Source organism: Zea mays, chromosome 4, assembly GCF_902167145.1.
Source record: "Zea mays cultivar B73 chromosome 4, Zm-B73-REFERENCE-NAM-5.0, whole genome shotgun sequence".
Lineage (NCBI taxonomy): Eukaryota > Viridiplantae > Streptophyta > Magnoliopsida > Poales > Poaceae > Zea > Zea mays.
The window spans coordinates 192,992,978-193,012,287 of NC_050099.1; the positions used below are offsets into that span (position 1 = coordinate 192,992,978).

Consider the following 19,310-nt stretch of genomic DNA (forward strand, 5'->3'; position numbering starts at 1 on the left):
TGGAAGGGAATGGGGACGTCACGTGGTGCCCACACTGCACCCTACTATCGCTGCCCTGCTGCTCTCCGTAGTCCACTCCTGTCCAAGAACTGGTTGTCAAATATTGTAGCTCCTCAGCTTATCCATTCTCATCCCATCCAATCTACAAACATTGCAAAGCTTATCCATTCTCACCCCATCCACTCTACAAACATCGTAGATTAAAAAAAACAATATTAACGCATGGAATTCAATTCAACAATAGGCTGAGTACAACACTGACAGTCATAAAGACCACTTGAAAACAGAAAACTTGTCAAGCAATTACCTTAAAAGACCAACATATCAATAAATTTAATATTATATAGGTATTTATAAACATTTTGTATGTAATATTTTTATCGTGTACCGAGCGCGTACACTTCCACTAGTGTTGATAAAAGACTGACAATACAATCGGAAGACACAATTTTTTTAGTATTGCATTTGTAATACCAATATATTTTCTGTGAACTACCTTCCAGGGCAGCTGTTCAGACCCAATATACACTCTGTAAAAACATTTCTTTATAACTAGAACCATATATTCAGCATGCGCCAAGCACTGCCCCGTCTGGTGAAAAAAACTATCGACTCCGGAGCATGGCATGATCCGTTATTTCCCGTATCAGTAAAAAGATTTTACTACTTATTTCGTGAGGTGGAATAAAAAAATGCAGAATCCAATCTCCTGTACGGCTGTATTGATGGCCCTTCTCCTGATACCGCACAAGTTACAACTTCGACCTAGCTAACTCTGTCTCTAGCAACCGTGCATACATGTCTGAGATCTCTTTTGCAAAGTATGCTTTGGCTTGCGGCCTCTTGACCTACAGGTACAGAAGCGTTGAGGTGGAGTGTCAGCAGGTCAGTGATTTGGTATCGGGGTCGCCTCTAACAGAGCAAATGAGCTTTACCTTGAATGTTGGGGTGAGAAGGCCATTATCCAATGTGAACGGCTCAGCAACAAGAGTAACCGCTTTAGCAAACTCGAAACCTCTCAGCTGGTACAGTATATGGTCAAAGGCGTCAATAAGAAGGCACATCCGTAAAAATGCGCTTGTGGAGAGAATACTCAAGGAGAAAGGTCACATGTGATGTGAAGGATTGTACCTGTGCTTCCTTCGCAATGGAATCCATATCAGCCAGGACAGCAGCTGTTGCTCTAGGATCAGCACAGAGCTGTCTCAAGTCCTCGTACTACATATTACAAAGGGCAATTTAGAAAATCAACATGAACTGCAGAAGTCCAAAGCATTTTGTTTGTGGCTCCAAAAATTTTTGAAGGCTTTGATGTGATGAGATAGTGGTAAAAAAAAACTAGGTACTTGTGCTTGGTTTACATTCTAAACTGGAGCAGAGTGGAAACTGCTTTCATGAGCTCAAATAAACAGGGGGGCAACTGCAGCTGTCCAATACTTTTTACCTGGATTCCTTCTGATGCAGCCCAAGCCTTCAACACATCCGGTTCGACTGCTACAATGGCAACTAGGGAAGAGTTGAAACTATCACCTGCATCCAGATCAACAACCTTAAGATGTACACGAAGGTGCTTTCAGCTCAGATGAAAGCATGAATATTACCATATATAAAGCATTGAGCAATGAACTTGCACTTAGCATAGACATTCTCAATCTTCTCTGGAGCTATGTATTCTCCTTGAGCTAACTTGAAAATGTTCTTTTTCCTTCAACCCAGAAAAGTGAAAAACAATTAATTACACAAAAATGTAACTAGTCAGACCAACACAATTAATTACACAAAAATGTAACTAGTCAGACCAACACGTCTAGTGAAAATATATTAAGTAAAGGCCCATAAATTTGATGTATATTTTATTTCAGTATCAACTCAACAAGATAACCACAATTTAGAACCCCCAACCCTCCCCAAAACACACATACAAAAGGAAAGAAAACAGGAGGTAAACGATGGCCATCCAAACATATTGTTGAAACTTTTGCTCATTGTATTGACTAAAATTTCTGCTTTCAAGGCTTGCATATCAATCTAAATGAAAGCACAAGACACGTAGGTAGTAGGTACTTCAGTCACAAACTCAACCCCAAAAGAAAAACTGGACACGAGAAGACATCGTTCAGCTTTACCTATCTATAATTTTTAGACGCCCTCCAGGCAGCCACAAACCTATGTCTCCAGTATGTAACCAACCATCCTCATCAATGACCTCTCTTCTGCAGGTTTTCAAATACATTTATCAAAGTTTAATGGATGTATTTATTTAAAGGATGTAAATAGATGTGTAATGATAACAAGTTACGTTTGGACTTCATCTTTATAGTAACCACAGAATATTATAGGTCCCCTAACACAAATCTCTCCACGAGGATACGGTTGATCCTCCGAAGTATAATTCATTTCTGGGACGTCCACAAGTTTAACCTCTGAAGAAGAAAACAGAATGTGCATTGTTAGAGACTGGGACCAATGCACATAGCTTAGCATCATGCAGATCTTTCATCTTGAAGTGTTGAACCTAGTTTAATTCTGGAAAAGGAGAGAACGCTAACATCTTTTTCATGAAACACCATAATTCCATTCGTGGACTACTTAACCTGTTAACTGGACAACCTCAAACAAATTGAACATAAAATAACCCTTGAATGTAAGATGTAACTCAGGATAACATGAAAAAAATGCAAGATTAACCCAGAACAGGTTTCTTTGGTACAACTATTCTCAAAAAAAAACTCGGCCGGTAGGGAAAAGACCACCCCACGGTATTAAATTAAGAAGAAGCTCAATCGGATCCTCGACCGAGAAAGGTCACGAAAGCTGATCTCCGTGCAACGTGAGGATCCGTGATCTCCGTGCAACGTGAGGATCCGCCCCCTATAGGCCAAATCTTTACTCGTGCTTTGAGCCCTCCAGCCCCTACACGAGGATCCGCCCCCCATAGGTCAGTCCATCTCGTGTGCACACAACCAGGGTACCAGCGATTGGCCTTTTTTAACCTCAGCCTGAAATTCGCTCCCACTAGGATTCGAACTCAGAACCTAAGGAGTGCTACTCAGAATAAGACCACCTAACCAACTCGGCCGAGTAACATAAATGTAAAATCAAAAGGAATTAATAGCATAAACACAGCATTATTTGAAGATGGATTAATTTTATCTTAAAAAACAAATGCAGAGCTTACCACAAGAAGGATTTGGAGATCCAACATGTCCAATTGATCTGTCACCAATATTCATTGTACTGATGACACAAGATGTCTCTGTCATTCCATACCCTTCAAGAACTTCACCGAAGCATCTAGAGAGAAAAAATGAGTTAACAGTGTTTATTAATAGGGTCCGTTAATATTAACGGGGCCAAACTTTTTCCATATAATCATCATGCCACCAAGTTAGCAGAGGAATGCAGCTTACATTCTTAAAAATTCCATGACATCTGGTGACAATGGAGAAGCACCTGAAGTCATAAGCCTCATTCGTCCACCAAGTCTAGCTTTAATTTTGTTAAATACCAACTTGTCCCACATAGGTGATGGGTTTCTACCTAACAACAGAAAGCACAGAAGTAACATTTATATCAGGTAGGGTGTGGCAGTTTGGTCTATTGGTGGAGCATGAATGCAATTTTGCATCTTTCAGTCCACGTGAAATGCAAACTATTGATTTTCCTCGGGAGAGAGGCATATCATATCATTAAAGAACTGAACTTCAAGATGATTCAGTTGTTATGGTCAAAGCAATATCATGTAAAAATATAAGATGGACTGTGTATAACAAACTAATTCGATAATCCATGCCAAGGACATGAGACTCAGGAGTCAGGGCTGCCAATTCATACATAGTCCATGAAAATTGTGGTTTACCATGACCTAACAGGCTACACAAGAATTCCCATATTGATTATATGCACGTCAAAAAAATCATGTTAATTGGTTGCTGAGGTACAATAATAAAAATGACAAGTTCAAACTGTAAGCGAATGTAAATGGACTCCACAAAGTTGTAGTCTGTTACCATTTATCATTGCATGTCGCTTGGCATTGTATGCAGTATGATACAACCTTTCTCTCAACCCCCCAGACTCCTTCACAGCATTTGTAATTCTACAAGGTGATTATGCAATCAGCAAATTATCCGCACAAAGGAAAACAATAATCTTAAAAGAAATAGCCAACAATAGTTACGCCAAACATGAAAAACAAAATCCGGATTACAATATTTTATCTTACGCAGCATAAATTTTGTTATATAACCGGGGAACACTTGCGAATATTGTTGGTCTCAGAACAGCCAAATCATCCATCAGCTTCAAGTTATCCTGCATGTTAATGTAACATGCTTACCAAAAAGATGACAGAAAGCACAAAACTAAAGGTAAAGCAATAATTATGACAAATAATAAGTGATGGCACATTAGCCACTTGATAACAAAGGAACATAACATGCAGCAGACAAAGGAAATAAGGAATATGTGTCAATCTAAAAGGGCAGACCCCAGTGCCGAAAGCTCCAACATGAGTGGGGACTAGGGAAGGGGTAAACCAATGCAAGACTTTCCCTCACAAATGCCGAGAAACTACTTCCAACCCGCAACCTGGTAACTCAGTGAGAGCTCTCACCACTGCACCAAGCCTACCCTTCTTGAACATCAAAGATCCTTAGTAAGATCCATTCGTGAGGTCTTCAATTAATCTCAGAGATCGAATGGCCCAAAGATTTTTAAGTCATTCAAAGTAGAAACAACGCAGGTATCAAACATTGCGGTAGATGAACTATTCAGCTCCTAGATAGTTTCAGATCTGCGTACCCCTTGGTAGAATCCAATGGCAACACCATAGTGAAGCAATGCAACCTGGTTAGCTCTCTCATAGATGTGAGCCAAAGGTAGATACGAGATGTACCTGAGGAGTGATACAAATAGCTAATTTCAATAGAGTGCTGACATGAGCAGAACATGCTACAGAAGAAAGAAACAGTTAACGACTGAATGTAAAATACTCACACATCAGAGGGGTAAAACTTAATGCCTAAACTTGACCCTGCTACATTTGCAATTAAGTTCTCATGAGAAAGTACAGCTCCCTGGGCAAAAAATCAAAGATTGACAATCCAACTTCACCGGTTTGAAAGGTATATGCAAAAGACTTTACTAGTGGAGCAAAAAATAATAAAAATATTGATGATTTACCTTTGGTGTGCCAGTAGTGCCACTGGTGTAGCAGATAGTGGCTATATCTTCAGGTTTTGGTGGACGAAAAGTTTGAGGACTCATCTTTCCCTGAGTTGAAGAACAAAAGGAGTTCATAAAAAAAGTGAACATGGACACATGGTAAGTAGCGACTAGAATAGTGGTAGAACATTCTATTCAAAACTAGAACATGAGAGAGTTTTTTTTTATACAGGAAACTCCTATACATAAAAAACCCAATATGCCCAAGACCAACATGTGTGTGCTTGCGGCTAAGGCGGTTTTGTTGTTGTAAGCCCAGGATGCGCATACTATGTATAGCAATAAGCGTTTAACATGTGTCCGTACTATTACAATAATCATTGAACCATTACTTCCACAAAAAGAACATGTCCATCCAGTAGACCAGAACTTGTTGCTATGTAAGACTGTTTCTGTGCTCTCATGTTCAATGGGGACAACAAGGCAACATGTAGTTGGCACATTATGGGGGTGGAAACCTTTTCAAGTATATCAGCATAGCATCTGTAGACTATGGACAAAAAAATAACAAGAATAAAGCAAGTGACCAAAAGGAAATGACAATTTTACTATTGTGGTGCTTCAAGAGAAGCTGATTTAGCCTATTTCAGATTAACGACAGTAACAATGGCTATCATGTACTTGATTTTTCTCAAAACTCCTTAAGTTCACACATACAAACAATAGTGTAGTACTGTAGTTTACAGGAATCAAAATATACAGCAACTATGCAGTGCTAAGAATAGGTCTCCATGGACAAATCTTTTAAGAGAAAACGCAAGGATGATTTAGCAAACCCACCTCATTGTGTAGCCTGTTGTACGTCATAATTTTGCATTCAGTAGTTGCTGGTGCAGATGGCATATTTGAATCATCTCCACCAACCACCTATGAAGAAACAGGTTATTGAATACAAAGGAAGGATTAAAAGCATATGTAATTGTAAACTGTCCATCTTACCACAATAAGACGAACACACGGCATTTGAGTAATAAAGCTTAAAATCTGCAATCAATAGATAAACCGAAGTAAACAAACAGGTTGAATAAGCAGTGTACTCTTTTGTTATCATAAACCAGTATTGTTTAATGTTGAGGTAAGATATTGAAATCTCACAGCGCTTAGAGTTTGGGGCACACAGAATATAACTTCTACCGTTGCGTGGTTCACTATAAACTGAACTGCATCTGGGCCTGAAGAAAGTTTACAAAAAGAAGTTATTAAACGAATGAAGAAACAGTCAATCACTTGCTAGTTAGATGTGTTTTCTCTAGGCAATTCTGGTTCTGCTGGTTGCAGCAAGCTGGCCTCCAAGCATTTGTGCCACAGCCGCATGAGAGAAGCTTTTTAGTTTGGTGGAGACATGCCATGGAAGCTACAACTGAACAAACTAGGAAAGGGTTAAACTCTCTAGTTATTCTTGGCACCTGGATTATTTGGAAACATCGCAACCTGTGTCACTTTGATGGTCATACCCCAAGCCTCAGCTCAAGCTGCGGAGAGGTGGTGCTGGGAGCTAGCTGGAGCCAAAGGTATCACTCACCTAATGGCTCCCCAAATGGGAAATGAAGCGGCCGTGTCTCAGGCTCTAGCCTAAAATTAGTACTAATGGATGATTTCTTGTATTTTCGGTATTGGCCACCGTAAAAGGACTTCTTGTATTTGGTCCTCTTGGGCCTTAAACTCGTTTTCTTCTTAATATAGATGTGCAGTTCTCCTTCGCATTCGAGAAAAAAAAAGAACATACCGAGAGTATCATAAAGCGGCACAGATACATATGAGTATGCCGCACAAGCATGGTCAAGTATGATCCACTCCGGTCTGTTTATAAAATATAGACCAATTCGTGCACCCTGATTAAGAAAAAATGGATATTAAAAGTAAGTTCAAATAAATTCACCATTGAATACTAGAAGTTCTATGACCTAGGCTATCAGACACCCCCTTCTACGGTTATATTATTGCTACTACCTCATTTTCTATACTCTTTCATGAGGCATTTATTGTGTTTTACCTCTAGTCTACCCCAACTTGCTTTGGACTAACAGGCTTAGTTGTTGCTGCTGTTGCAAATGCTAGAATTTCATCAGAAATATATCAGTGTGACAAAACATATGCTTATTAAAAGTCAAGAGATTAAAATCCTTGTTGACATCAGGTGACTCACTTCAGATATTCCATGATAAATAAGACCAGAACCTATTGCAGTTCTGCTCGTGCTAGCTTCTCCATACGTCATCCACTTGTAGCTGCAATATTTATTGACTTTAAAGAGTAAATAAGGCTAGATAAAAAAAGTTGCGGAAAGGCAATAATTAGGGATGCATCAGGTAACTGGTCCTTACTCTCCAACTGTCCCGTCTGGGCGGATTCTTGTACCCAAATATCTACAATCTCGGAAAGTTTCAACTGCATATCTGTGGAATATGGCATACATAGGTTATTGTGCCTGGGAGATGACTAAAGCACTAAAGAATTTTTTATGAATCATATAGTCAGCAAAAATATGCATATTTTAGTAGGTTGATAAAACCAGAAGGTAAAAAACTGCCATTCAACTTTTTTAGCTCTTATTTCACAATTGCATAAGAAGTTACAGGTCCACTTGCCAAATTAAGTTGACCACAACGTAACTCGGCCGGTAGGGGAAAGACCGCCCCCACGGTATTATATTAAAAAGAAGCTCAATCGGAGCCCCGACCGAGAAAGGTCACAAAAGCTGGCCCCCCATGCAGTATGAGGGTCCGCCCCCCATGCAGTATGAGGGTCCGCCCCCTATAGGTCAGATCTTTACTCGTGCTTTGAACCCTCTCAGCCCTTACACGAGGATCCACCCCCCATAGGTCAGTTCATCTCATGTGCACACAACCAGAGGAACCAGCGAGTGACCTTTTTTAACCTCAGCCTAAAATTCGCTCCCACTAGGATTCGAACTCAAGACCTGAGAAGTGCTACTCAGACCATCTAACCAACTCAGCTAGACGCCCTTTCGCAAGCTGACCACAACATAACAAGCATTTATTTACCTAGCTCTAGGAAATCTTTCACAAGCAATGTAAAACTATCACATCAATGGTTTACACTTGAATTTGCAAAAAAAAAGAGTTCAAAACAAAGGTTCATAACCAAGCAAGAACATATCCAGTGCTGCCACCATGTTTGATGCTCTTGTGCTCCCATTGTACAAATGTGAATACAAAAAGGCATGATAAATTTCAACAAAATATGTCTAAACAATCATCTATGTGACTATGTCCATGAAAATTTTGATCCTGAACCAAAAATGCAGGAGAAACAAAAAAATAGAATGTGAATTGGACAATTAGTGTGGGTGCAACTCTTCATGTGTGGTCTGCAACACACACCCAGTGCTACACAGACACTGGTGAGGGTGTCATTGTCCGGCTCAAGCGCAACTGCGCGAGTATCTGATTTTTCAGGGACATGCCAAATACCACTTGTAATTTCATATGTATCAGAAATCCAACACAGGTGTAGTGTGTCTGAACAATTAAGACATGTGTCAAGGTAACATTGCCCACACCAATCCACATGCTGATTTTTGGTTGCCATAGCAATTTGTGTCAGGGTAACAAACTCTAAGGGTGTGTTTGGTTTGACTTTTGGCTTTGGCTTTTGCCCCCTAAAAGCCAAAAGCCAACCAAAGGGCTGGATCCAGGAAGCAGCTTTTTCTAAAAGCCGACTTTCTCGTAGTGCAAATTTGAAAGCACCCCAGGACCTGCTTTTAGTGGCTTTTCAGATGGAACTATGAAAACATATATCGAAGAATTTTTAACGACTTTTAGTGGTTTCCACCAAACGATTTTTAGCTTTTTAACAGCTTACAGCCTACAGCAGCTTTTTCCACAGCTCACAGTCCACAGCAACTTTTTTCACAGCCACAGCCCAACCAAACAGACCCTAAGACTCCCAGCTCTACTAGCAACTTTCCAATGTCAGAGGTTATTCGGAAGATAAATTAGTTTCTATGATGATTAGTGATTACTCAAATAGCACCATGATTTGTTTATTCCACTGTAAGGCATTGGAGTTCAACTAGTAAAGGATTTGAAGTCACATGAGAGATGTTGAGAACTCTTACACAAAATTATCATGCAGCGTTCCAATCTCCGGGTTATCAGGGAATTTATTTATTAATCTTAGAGGAGAATGTGCAGATCTGCAAGACAGGAAGTGGTTAGTTTATATGGGCCACCACAAGAAGCAAAATGCAGCTTAACGTGTAAGTAACCTACCTGTACACATTCCACTTTCCAGTGTGCAGCTTCTCAGGCAGAACGACACTGTAGCCCTGTTCTGTTGAATAAAAAGACATGAAAAGTCAAGTGCTAATGAAATCTTAGGTTTGGATACAGATGGAAAATATGCATGTTGCCTCTGAGAAATGGTCGCTCACTGAAACATGAACAGTTGAAACTGGGAATGATATAAATGGGGCCGATGGGTATTGGGCGATGGGCAGGTAAGCAACAGATAGCAGCAAACCATTGATGTCCACATTAATTGTAAAAAAAAAACAGTGTACAGATTCGAACGTAAGCCTGCCCACTGCATCGATTAATATAGGGATACAGTTTCTCTATGCTTTCCATTGTTTATACTTTATAGCAGCATGTCATACTGTTGATACATGTGCATCGCAACGGCAAGAGGATCTCGTTTGCATGAAACAACCAGCGTCCTCTCTAGTCTCCATCACTAAACAAAGTGGGTGCACCGTAATCAGCCGACACAGGCACAGCAGAAGCGAATTCCAAAATCCAAACTGAAAGAGCAGCACCTCTTCTTCTTTTTTTCACTCGCACCACCGTTTCCTGCATCAAAACTGTGGGGGCTGCCGGCCTACCCATAGCATTAGATATTTCGATATATAGGGAGAAAAGTCAAAAAAGGGATGAGACACCCCAGTCCATTGCCATCTGAAGAGGAGTCCCCGATTCAGTGCAAAAAAGCGGCGGTTCGCAGTCTTATACTAGTATACGGTTAAAAAAAGGTAGAGCGGTCAAGCGATCGATCCGCTGCTGGTACGTGGCGGCGCCCCGTGTGCGGCTCCGGCAGCCGACGCGCGCCCCCGACACGGCTGCCTGCGACTAGCTCTAGAGCGCTTCGGATCGGCTCAATTCGTCTCGTCGTCCCACACAGGACGGCGGCGGGTGGGTATTGTAGCGATGGTAAAATAGTAAATAGTATAAGTATATGGCGGAGTAGCTCCCTCCGAGCCTGACATCCCACCCCGCGGCGCCGCATGCATCCCGAACTGGAGAGGAGGGGCGATAGGTGACAGGGAGGGAAGGGGGGGGGGGGGAGCGCGGCGTACGTACCGTGGGCGTACTCGGCTGCGGCGGCGGTGGGGTTGGCGGAGAGGCCGCATCCGCCGGCCGGAGGCTGGTGGTGGTGGACGTGGGCGGCGCCCAATGCGGACTGCTCCTGCTCCTCCCGCGCCATTGTTTCCTTGCGCTGCTCCTGCTAGGCTCGGGCTCCCTCCCTTTGGCGTTTCGTGGCGTGGGGGGGAGGAGGATGTGTGGGAAGGCGCGCGCGAGGCCGAGGAGGGAGGGACCCCCCGAGGTGGCGGATATGCGTTGTTGGCGTGGGAACCGAGAGGGTAGGGATAGCGATATGGTGCGTCGCCGTCGCGTCGGTCGGGGACGGACGGAGACGGACACGGCTCCTCGTGCTCGCTCGCTTTGCCGCTTGCGTGCGCCTACTACTAGCCGTATAGTATAGTAGGCAAAAAAAAAAAACGGTTTCTAGATGGAATCAAGTGTGCATCGGCGCTCCCGACGCCTTTTTGGCGCCCGCCGTCTATAGGGATAATACTAGTAATTACAAATATATAATAATAACGACATAAACAAAAAATTGCTGTCTCAAGCGTCAGTTTGCTTGCTTGCGTGCGCGCGTCTCTCGTCTCGTCCTGCGACGCTACGCTACGCGACGCGGCACGGAACGGCACGGCATGGCATGGCAGGACACGGCACGGGCGGACGCGCGGCCCCGCAGAGCGTCCGGCGGTGTGGGAAGAGACTGAGCGGCAACGACACGGCGCGCGGTGACCACGTCCTGCATTGCATGTGGAAACGCAACGTGGTAGGAACGCGCCGCGGTGTGAACGACGTCGCTACGCTATCATCATCGTTTCTGCGTGCCTCCTGCTGCTGCTAGATGTCCACATTGGAGTTTCTTCTACGTACGTTTGGGTCCGTTTGGCGACGGTAGCCAACCCATCAGACGAGCAGAATTGACGATGATCTCGATCCAAAACATTGTTCTACCGGGCTAACCAAACACGCTCTACTATAGTCTATAATACATAATAATCGGTGGGTGTGGACGGAGGCCTCAATGTGATGTCTTCTAACAGTATATTTTTTAATTAATTAATGCCCCACGGCTATACTAGAGACGGACCTGTGTAAACGTAAGGCTGAGGGAGATGAGAGAGTCCAGACCCCGCTCAATCTCTACTACTAACTATGTGCCTATCGTAGGCGTCCACAATTCTACGGTTCTGCCGTCGCGCGCCGAGCCTGCCATCTCCCTCCGCGCTCCATCCGCCGCCATCCGCGCTCGCCTCCCTCCGCGCTTCCTGGAGCCGCTTGCTCCTTCCTTCGACGGCACAGATCCCCTGTGCCTACCATCTCCCTCCGCCCTCCCGCCCCTCCAATTCTCTGTTTCTCACGCCAGGTAGGGTTTCTTACCTCCGTGTCGCCGCCTCCGTTCATTGTCCGCGACGCCACCTCCATTCCCCATCTGCACCATCGTCGGCCCAAAGTCATCAGCCTCCGCACCGTTCATGGAAGGGCGTACTGGAAGGTCTGCATCCGCTCTACTCTCTATCCCCGCTAATCTCGTGTCTGCGCGTCGCTCTCTTCCACCCTCCAATCTCGCGCCGTCTCCTCCCCGTGCTCCATCTCCTCGCCCTCGATCGTGTCTGGCGTTCTCTTCCCCGTCCTCCGTCTCCTCGTCCTCCTCCGTGTCACCGAGATCCGCGCGGTGGCGGCCTCCGAGTATGCCCTCCTCACCGTCTCCGACCCGGTGATTGAAGCTTAGTCTGCCACCACCTCGTTCGTCCTCTCCACGTCGCCAAGATCCACGCGGTGGCGGCCTCCGAGTACGCCCTCCTCACCGTCTCTGATTCGGCGATTAAAGCTGAGTCTGCCACCACCTCGCTCGTCCCCGAATCCGCAACCACTTACGTCTCCTACCTCGTCACCAGCGTCTGCCGCGTTGACCTCGACCAGCACCGCCATTCCATGTGCCACCGCTTTCACGACTTCATCACGCTCGCAACATTGTCCTGCTTCGGCTCCTCGCTGTCGCCGTGGCCTGCCAAAGCCCCGCACGATGACGTACTCCTTGGTGCCTAAGATGAGACCCAACTCAGATGCCGAGCTACTGGGCATCATCGACTCGGAGATCAAGTACGCCCGAGGACTCAGGACTGTGATGACCACGATAGGGTAATGGACAGATTCCCCTATCTATTGTGTGTGTATCTATTTTCACAATATTAGAGTAAAAAACCAATCCTTGTTTCTTGTGTAGATTCAGTCACGCTAGAGAGTGTATTTGGTCTGTTAGTTATTCTGTTGAATTGTTGTGAATTAGATCCTCCAGGTCGTGTTTTTATTTTTGGTTAATCCTATACGATCATTCTATGATTGATAGGGTAATCATGTACTCCTGTCTCCACTCTACTCAGTGCTTGTAGTTCTTCTGCACTGAGGCAGTCTTCGAACTGTGATACTTTTGACACACATAATCTGGTGTCCTTAAGTGCCCTTTTAATTTTGATGCCTTCCTTTATCCAGTGACTATAGTCTATAACATACCCATCCTATAATGTTTTATGCACTTACAGTTATACCTCATCTTAGCATCGTATGCATAGATGCTCACTTAGGCCTTACACATAATGTTGCTACTATCAAATTATCTCCTTGAAATTTGTTGGCTATGCTTTAGTAAGTGATAGTGATATTTGTTGAAAGGTGTTAATTCATTTTTCTGTTCATTTATTTTCTTGCAGGGAGACCTAGGTATATTTTTGGTGTTGTAATTTACTCCCAGGGTGCATGTATTTGAAGTTTTGGTTTATTCTAATTGATCCTAGCATGAATGACTAGCGCTTAGATTATATTAACACTTGGCAAACATTGTGTTTTTCATACAGAGTGATCTGGATCATGCTAGCAAAGTCTTATGACTATTGTCGGAGAGGAAATTCTCCGGCCGGGTGGCGGAATGCACCCGCCCTAAATCCTTAGATGAGGAGGGGCCTAAGTGTTTTGCCTGCTAGATGGAATCGGGAAGAACACAAGAACACACAAGGATTTAGAGTGGTTCAGGCCGCCGAAGCGTAATACCCTACTCCACTGTGTGTTGTATTGAGCTTGAGAGCTTGTATGAACTTGTGAGTCTGGGAGTCTAAGTGAGCTTGAGTGAGTGTGAGAGAACATGTCTTGTAACATTGCGTGCCCTCCCTTTTATAGCTCAAGGGGGCGCGTACAAGGATGTTGAGTCCCGACATGTGGCCCAGGGGCAAAATGGAAGGAAGTAACTAAACGCCTGTCACGCCAGGGTGATCTCTGTGGGGGATAGATATCCCCCGGGTCCACTGGAAGGCTAAAAGACCTCGCGAAAGGCCTTGGGCCCAATAGTTCGCAAGGTCATCCCTTCGTGGGCCTGGGGAGGGACATCCAGTGAAGTGGATTGACACAAGATTGGATCAACGCAAGCCCAGACGGCCCAATGAATTTGAGCAGCAACCGCAGCAATGATCCGACCTTCCCGTACAGTGTCCTCATACATCGGAACTGAACAGAGATAGGTTGGCGAAATTATAGGAAGATAGGCTCAGTCGGTTCACTATTACTTAGGCTCGCATTGTTATCATATCCGCATGTAATGCTCCACGGTCGAGTATATAAGGCCTAGGGGGCATCCCCTCAAAAACATCTCACTACTTAGCCATCTACATAGTTCTCTAACATCCTCGATACTAGAGAACCCCCTTGTAACCCAACACACAAAGTATCCACGCCAGGACGTAGGGTATTACGCATCTCAAAGCGGCCCGAACCTGTATAAAATTGTCCACTGTCTCTTGTGCATCTGGCACGAACCATCGAGTTACAGTCGGTAACACCGTCCTACTCCAAAAAGCACCTCGAGGGCAACCATGGGCGCGCTGTCGGACCCAAAACACCGACAGCTGGCGCGCCAGGTAGGGGGTGTGTCACTGATCCAAGCTAGCTCAATGGCCATCACCTTCCAGAACAAGATCGTCCTCCGTGTTCTGCTTTGGAACCATTTCATCCGTAGCAGACGAAGAGGGAATTCTGCATCGCATCACAGATCTGCCGGAGAGAAAGCCTTCTACAACGATCTCCGGAAAAGCCGGAGCGAAGCAGGAAAAAGCGCAACCTCCAGCGCTCCGAGCAAAGACTCCCTCCCGCAAGCCAGGAGTAGAGGACCCATCTACCCGGAGAACTCCCCTGTCCACCTCTCCCACAGAGACATGGACACAGATCACTAGGAGAAAGGAGGTGAACAAGGTCAAGGATCGTCAAACTGCTCTTCTGGTACCCCCGCCCTCAAAGGAGAACAGAAAGAAGCTCGTCACTACGACGGTTCCATTCTACCCTGACGTCCTCTTCATCGGGGGAAGAGTGGAATCAACTCCCATCTCCAACAATGAACCAACCACGCCAGGAGAAGAACCTCTTGAGCGGGAATCTCTGAAAGTCGCCTAGAGGGGGGGTGAATAGGCAGAATCTGAAATTTGTAAAGTTTAAGCGCACTACAAGCCGGGGTTAGCGTTAAAATTAAATTCGAGTCCAAAATAGAGGGTGAAAACAAATCACAAGCAAATAAGAGCGGATGACACGGTGATTTGTTTTACCGAGGTTCGCTTCTTGCAAACCTACTCCCCGTTGAGGTGGTCACAAAGACGTCTCTTTCAACCCTTTCCCTTTCTCAAACGGTCACCTAGACCGAGTGAGCTTCTCTTCTCAATCAAACGGGACACTGAGTCCCCACAAGGACCACCACACAATTGGTGTCTCTTGCTTTGAATACAATGATCTTGGGAACAAGAAATGAGGAAGAAGAAAAGCAATCCAAGAGCAAGAGCTCAAAAGAACACAAAAGTCTCTCTCTCTCTAGCCACTAATTTGTTTGGAGTGATTCCGAACTTGGGAGAGGATTTGATCTCTTTGTTTGTGTCTTGGAATGAAGTCTAGAGCTCTTGTATGAGGTTTGATGGCTGAAAACTTGGATACGTTGAAGTGTGGTGGTTGGGGGTTATTTATAGCCCCAACCACTAAAGTGGTCGTTGGTGAAGGCTTCTGTCGTATGGAGCACCGGACTGTCCGGTGCGACAGCCATGTCACCAGGCCGTTGGGTTCCAACCGTTGGAGCTTCTGACAACGTGGCCACCGGATAGTCCGGTGGTGCACCGGACAGGTCCTGTTCACTGTCTGGTGCGCCTTCTGACGCCTGCTCTGACTTCTGCGCGCGCAGTTGCACTGTTCACTGTTCATTGTAGCGTTGTAGACGACCGTTGGCGCTTGGAGCCGTTGCTCCGCTTGGCACACCGGACAGTGAAAGTCGCCTAGAGGGGGGGTGAATAGGGCGAAACTGAAATTCTCAACAATAATCACAACTACAAGTCGGGTTAGCGTTAGAAATATAATAGAGCCCGCGAGAGAGGGTGCAAAACAAATCGCAAGCGAATGAAGAGTGAGACACGAGGATTTGTTTTACCGAGGTTCGGTTCTCGCAAACCTACTCCCCGTTGAGGAGGCCACAAAGGCCGGGTCTCTTTCAACCCTTTCCCTCTCTCAAACGGTCCCTCGGACCGAGTGAGCTTTCTTTTCTCAATCACTTGGAACACAAAGTTCCCACAAGGACCACCACAAGATTGGTGTCTCTTGCCTCAATTACAAGTGAGTTTGATCGCAAGAAAGAATCAAGAAAGAAGAAAGCAATCCAAGCGCAAGAGCTCGAAAGAACACAAACAAGTCTCTCTCACTAGTCACTAGGGCGTTGTGTGGAGTGTGGAGAGGATTTGATCACTTTGGTGTGTCTAGAATTGAATGCTAGAGCTCTTGTAAGTAGTTGAGAAGTGGAAAACTTGGATGCAATGAATGGTGGGGTGGTTGGGGTATTTATAGCCCCAACCACCAAACATGGCCGTTGGTGGAGGCTGTCTGTTGTATGGTGCACCGGACAGTCCGGTGCACACCGGACATGTCCGGTGCGCCAGCCACGTCACCAAAGCCGTTGCAATTTGATCGTTGGAGTTCTGACTTCTGGGCCCGCCTGGATGTCCGGTGGCGCACCGGACATGTACTGTAGAGTGTCCGGTGCGCCAGCATGGGCGTGCCTGACGCCTGCGCGCTCTGGCGCGCATTAATTGCTGTTGCAGGCGACCGTTGGCGCGAAGTAGTCGTTGCCCCGCTGTTACACCGGACAGTCCGGTGTACACCGAACATGTCCGGTGAATTATAGCGGAGCAGCCGCGACAAATTCCCGAGGTTGCCAAGTTCCGGAGCCGCGACCTCTTGGAGCACCGGACACTGTCCGGTGTACACCGGACAGTCCGGTGAATTATAGCGCGCCGGCTTCTGAAAATTCTCGAGGCTGAGGAGTTCTGCGCGAGGTCCCCTGGTGCACCGGACACAGTCCGGTGCGCCGGACCAGGGATCCTTTTGGGATGCCTTTAGCTCTCTATTTTGAACCCAACTTTGGTCCTTTTAATTGGCTTGTTGTGAACCTTTGACACCTGTATAACTTATACACTAGAGCAAACTAGTTAGTCCAATTGTTTGTGTTGGGCAATTCAACCACCAAAATTATTTAGGAACTAGGTGTAAGCCTAATTCCCTTTCAATCTCCCCCTTTTTGGTGATTGATGCCAACACAAACCAAAGCAAATATAGAAGTGCATAATTGAACTAGTTTGCATAATGTAAGTGTAAAGGTTCCTTGGAATTGAGCCAATATAAATACTTACAAGATATGCTTGGATTGTTTCTTCATTTTTAACATTTTGGACCACGCTTGCACCACATGTTTTGTTTTTGCAAACTATTTTGTAAATCCCTTTCAAAGTTCTTTTGCAAATAGTCAAAGGTAAATGAATAAGATTTTGCAAAGCATTTTCAAGATTTGAAATTTTCTCCCCCTGTTCCAAATGCTTTTCTTTTGACTAAATAAAACTCCCCCTAAATGAGATCCTCCTCTTAGTGTTCAAGAGGTTTTGATATATCATTTTTGAATTACTATTTTCTCCCCCTTTTGAACACAATAAGATACTAATTTGAAATTTACCAATTGAAAATCTCTAATTTAAAATTAGGTGGTGGTGCGGTCCTTTTGCTTTGGGCTCATACTTTCTCCCCCTTTGGCATGAATCGCCAAAAACGGAATCATTAGAGCCCTAGGAATTTCGCTCTCCCCTTTTGGTCATAAATAAATGAGTGAAGAGTATACCAAAGACGAAGTCCTTTTGCTTGGTGCTCATGCTTTCTCCCCCAAAAATGGAGAGTTGCTTGAAGTGGCGGCGAAGGATGAGTTACGGAGTGGAAGCCTTTGTCTTCGCCGAAGACTCCAATTCCCTTTCAATATTCCTATGACTTGGTTTGAAATTCACTTGAAAACACATTAGTCATAGCACATGAAAGAGACATGATCAAAGGTATGTAGATGAGCTATGTGGCAAGTTAACAAAAGAAGTTCCTAGAATCAAGAATATTTAGCTCATGCCTAAGTTTGTTAAAAGTTTGTTCATCAAGAGGCTTGGTAAAGATATCGGCTAATTGATCTTTAGTGTTAATGTATGAAATTTCGATATCTCCCTTTTGTTGGTGATCCCTAAGAAAATGATACCGAATGGCTATGTGTTTAGTGCGGCTATGTTCGACGGGATTATCCGCCATCTTGATTGCACTCTCATTATCACATAGCAAAGGGACTTTGGTTAATTTGTAACCGTAGTCCCGCAGGGTTTGCCTCATCCAAAGCAATTGCGCGCAACAATGGCCTGCGGCAATGTACTCGGCTTCGGCGGTGGAAAGAGCGACCGAATTTTGCTTCTTTGAAGCCCAAGACACCAAGGATCTTCCCAAGAACTGGCAAGTCCCCGATGTGCTCTTCCTATTGATTTTACACCCCGCCCAATCGGCATCCGAATAACCAATCAAATCAAATGTGGATCCCTTAGGATACCAAAGCCCAAACTTAGGAGTGTAAGCCAAATATCTCAAGATTCGTTTTACGGCCGTAAGGTGAGCTTCCTTAGGGTCGGCTTGGAATCTTGCACACATGCATACGGAAAGCATAATGTCCAGTCGAGATGCACATAAATAGAGTAATGAGCCTAGCATCGACCGATATACCTTTTGATCGACGGATTTACCTCCCGTGTCGAGGTCGAGATGCCCATTGGTTCCCATGGGTGTCTTGATGGGTTTGGCGTCCTTCATCCCAAACTTGTTTAGAATGTCTTGAGTATACTTCGTTTGGCTGATAAAGGTGCCCTCTTGGAGTTGCTTCACTTGAAATCCTAAGAAGTACTTCAACTCCCCCATCATAGACATCTCGAATTTCTGTGTCATGATCCTACTAAACTCTTCACATGTAGATTCGTTAGTAGACCCAAATATGATATCATCAATATAAATTTGGCATACAAACAAATCACTTTCAAGTGTTTTGGTAAAGAGTGTAGGATCGACTTTTCCGACTTTGAATCCATTTGCAATAAGGAAATCTCTAAGGCATTCATACCATGCTCTTGGGGCTTGCTTGAGCCCATAAAGCGCCTTAGAGAGTTTATACACATGGTTAGAGTACTCACTATCTTCAAAGCCGGGAGGTTGCTCAACATAGACCTCTTCCTTGATTGGTCCGTTGAGGAAGGCACTTTTCACGTCCATTTGATAAAGCTTGAAGCCATGGTAAGTAGCATAGGCCAATAATATACGAATTGACTCAAGCCTAGCTACGGGTGCATAGGTTTCACCAAAATCCAAACCTTCGACTTGGGAGTATCCCTTAGCCACAAGTCGAGCTTTGTT

The 19,310-nt window shown here is 44.7% G+C and overlaps 1 protein-coding gene across 1 annotated transcript; it reads right to left on the bottom strand.

Moving 5' to 3' along the window:
• Nucleotides 1-430: 430 nt before the first annotated feature.
• Nucleotides 431-10,802, bottom strand: LOC100281546 (AMP-binding protein). Its single transcript, NM_001154465.3, has 23 exons — nt 10,548-10,802; nt 9,462-9,522; nt 9,308-9,385; nt 7,551-7,622; nt 7,373-7,454; nt 6,953-7,058; nt 6,322-6,398; nt 6,166-6,210; nt 6,007-6,093; nt 5,185-5,274; nt 4,999-5,078; nt 4,804-4,897; nt 4,226-4,314; nt 4,011-4,099; nt 3,411-3,540; nt 3,179-3,294; nt 2,300-2,423; nt 2,127-2,213; nt 1,602-1,705; nt 1,445-1,530; nt 1,132-1,218; nt 936-1,022; nt 431-848 (listed from the first exon to the last, which is right to left on the bottom strand). Exons 1-23 carry the CDS (start codon nt 10,669-10,671, stop codon nt 753-755), a joined length of 2,091 nt encoding a protein of 696 aa, NP_001147937.1. The 5' UTR covers nt 10,672-10,802; the 3' UTR covers nt 431-752.
• Between the last annotated feature and the right edge of the window lie 8,508 nt (nt 10,803-19,310).

Coding starts and splice junctions, on each gene's coding strand:
- LOC100281546 (NM_001154465.3), bottom strand. CDS start 10,671: ATGGCGCGGGAGGAGCAGGAGCAGTCCGCATTGGGCGCCGCCCACGTC. Junction 6,094..6,165: donor CGTGTGTTCGTCTTATTGTG/GTAAGATGGACA, acceptor GTTTCTTCATAG/GTGGTTGGTGGAGATGATTC. Junction 4,898..4,998: donor AAGTTTTACCCCTCTGATGT/GTGAGTATTTTA, acceptor ATCACTCCTCAG/GTACATCTCGTATCTACCTT.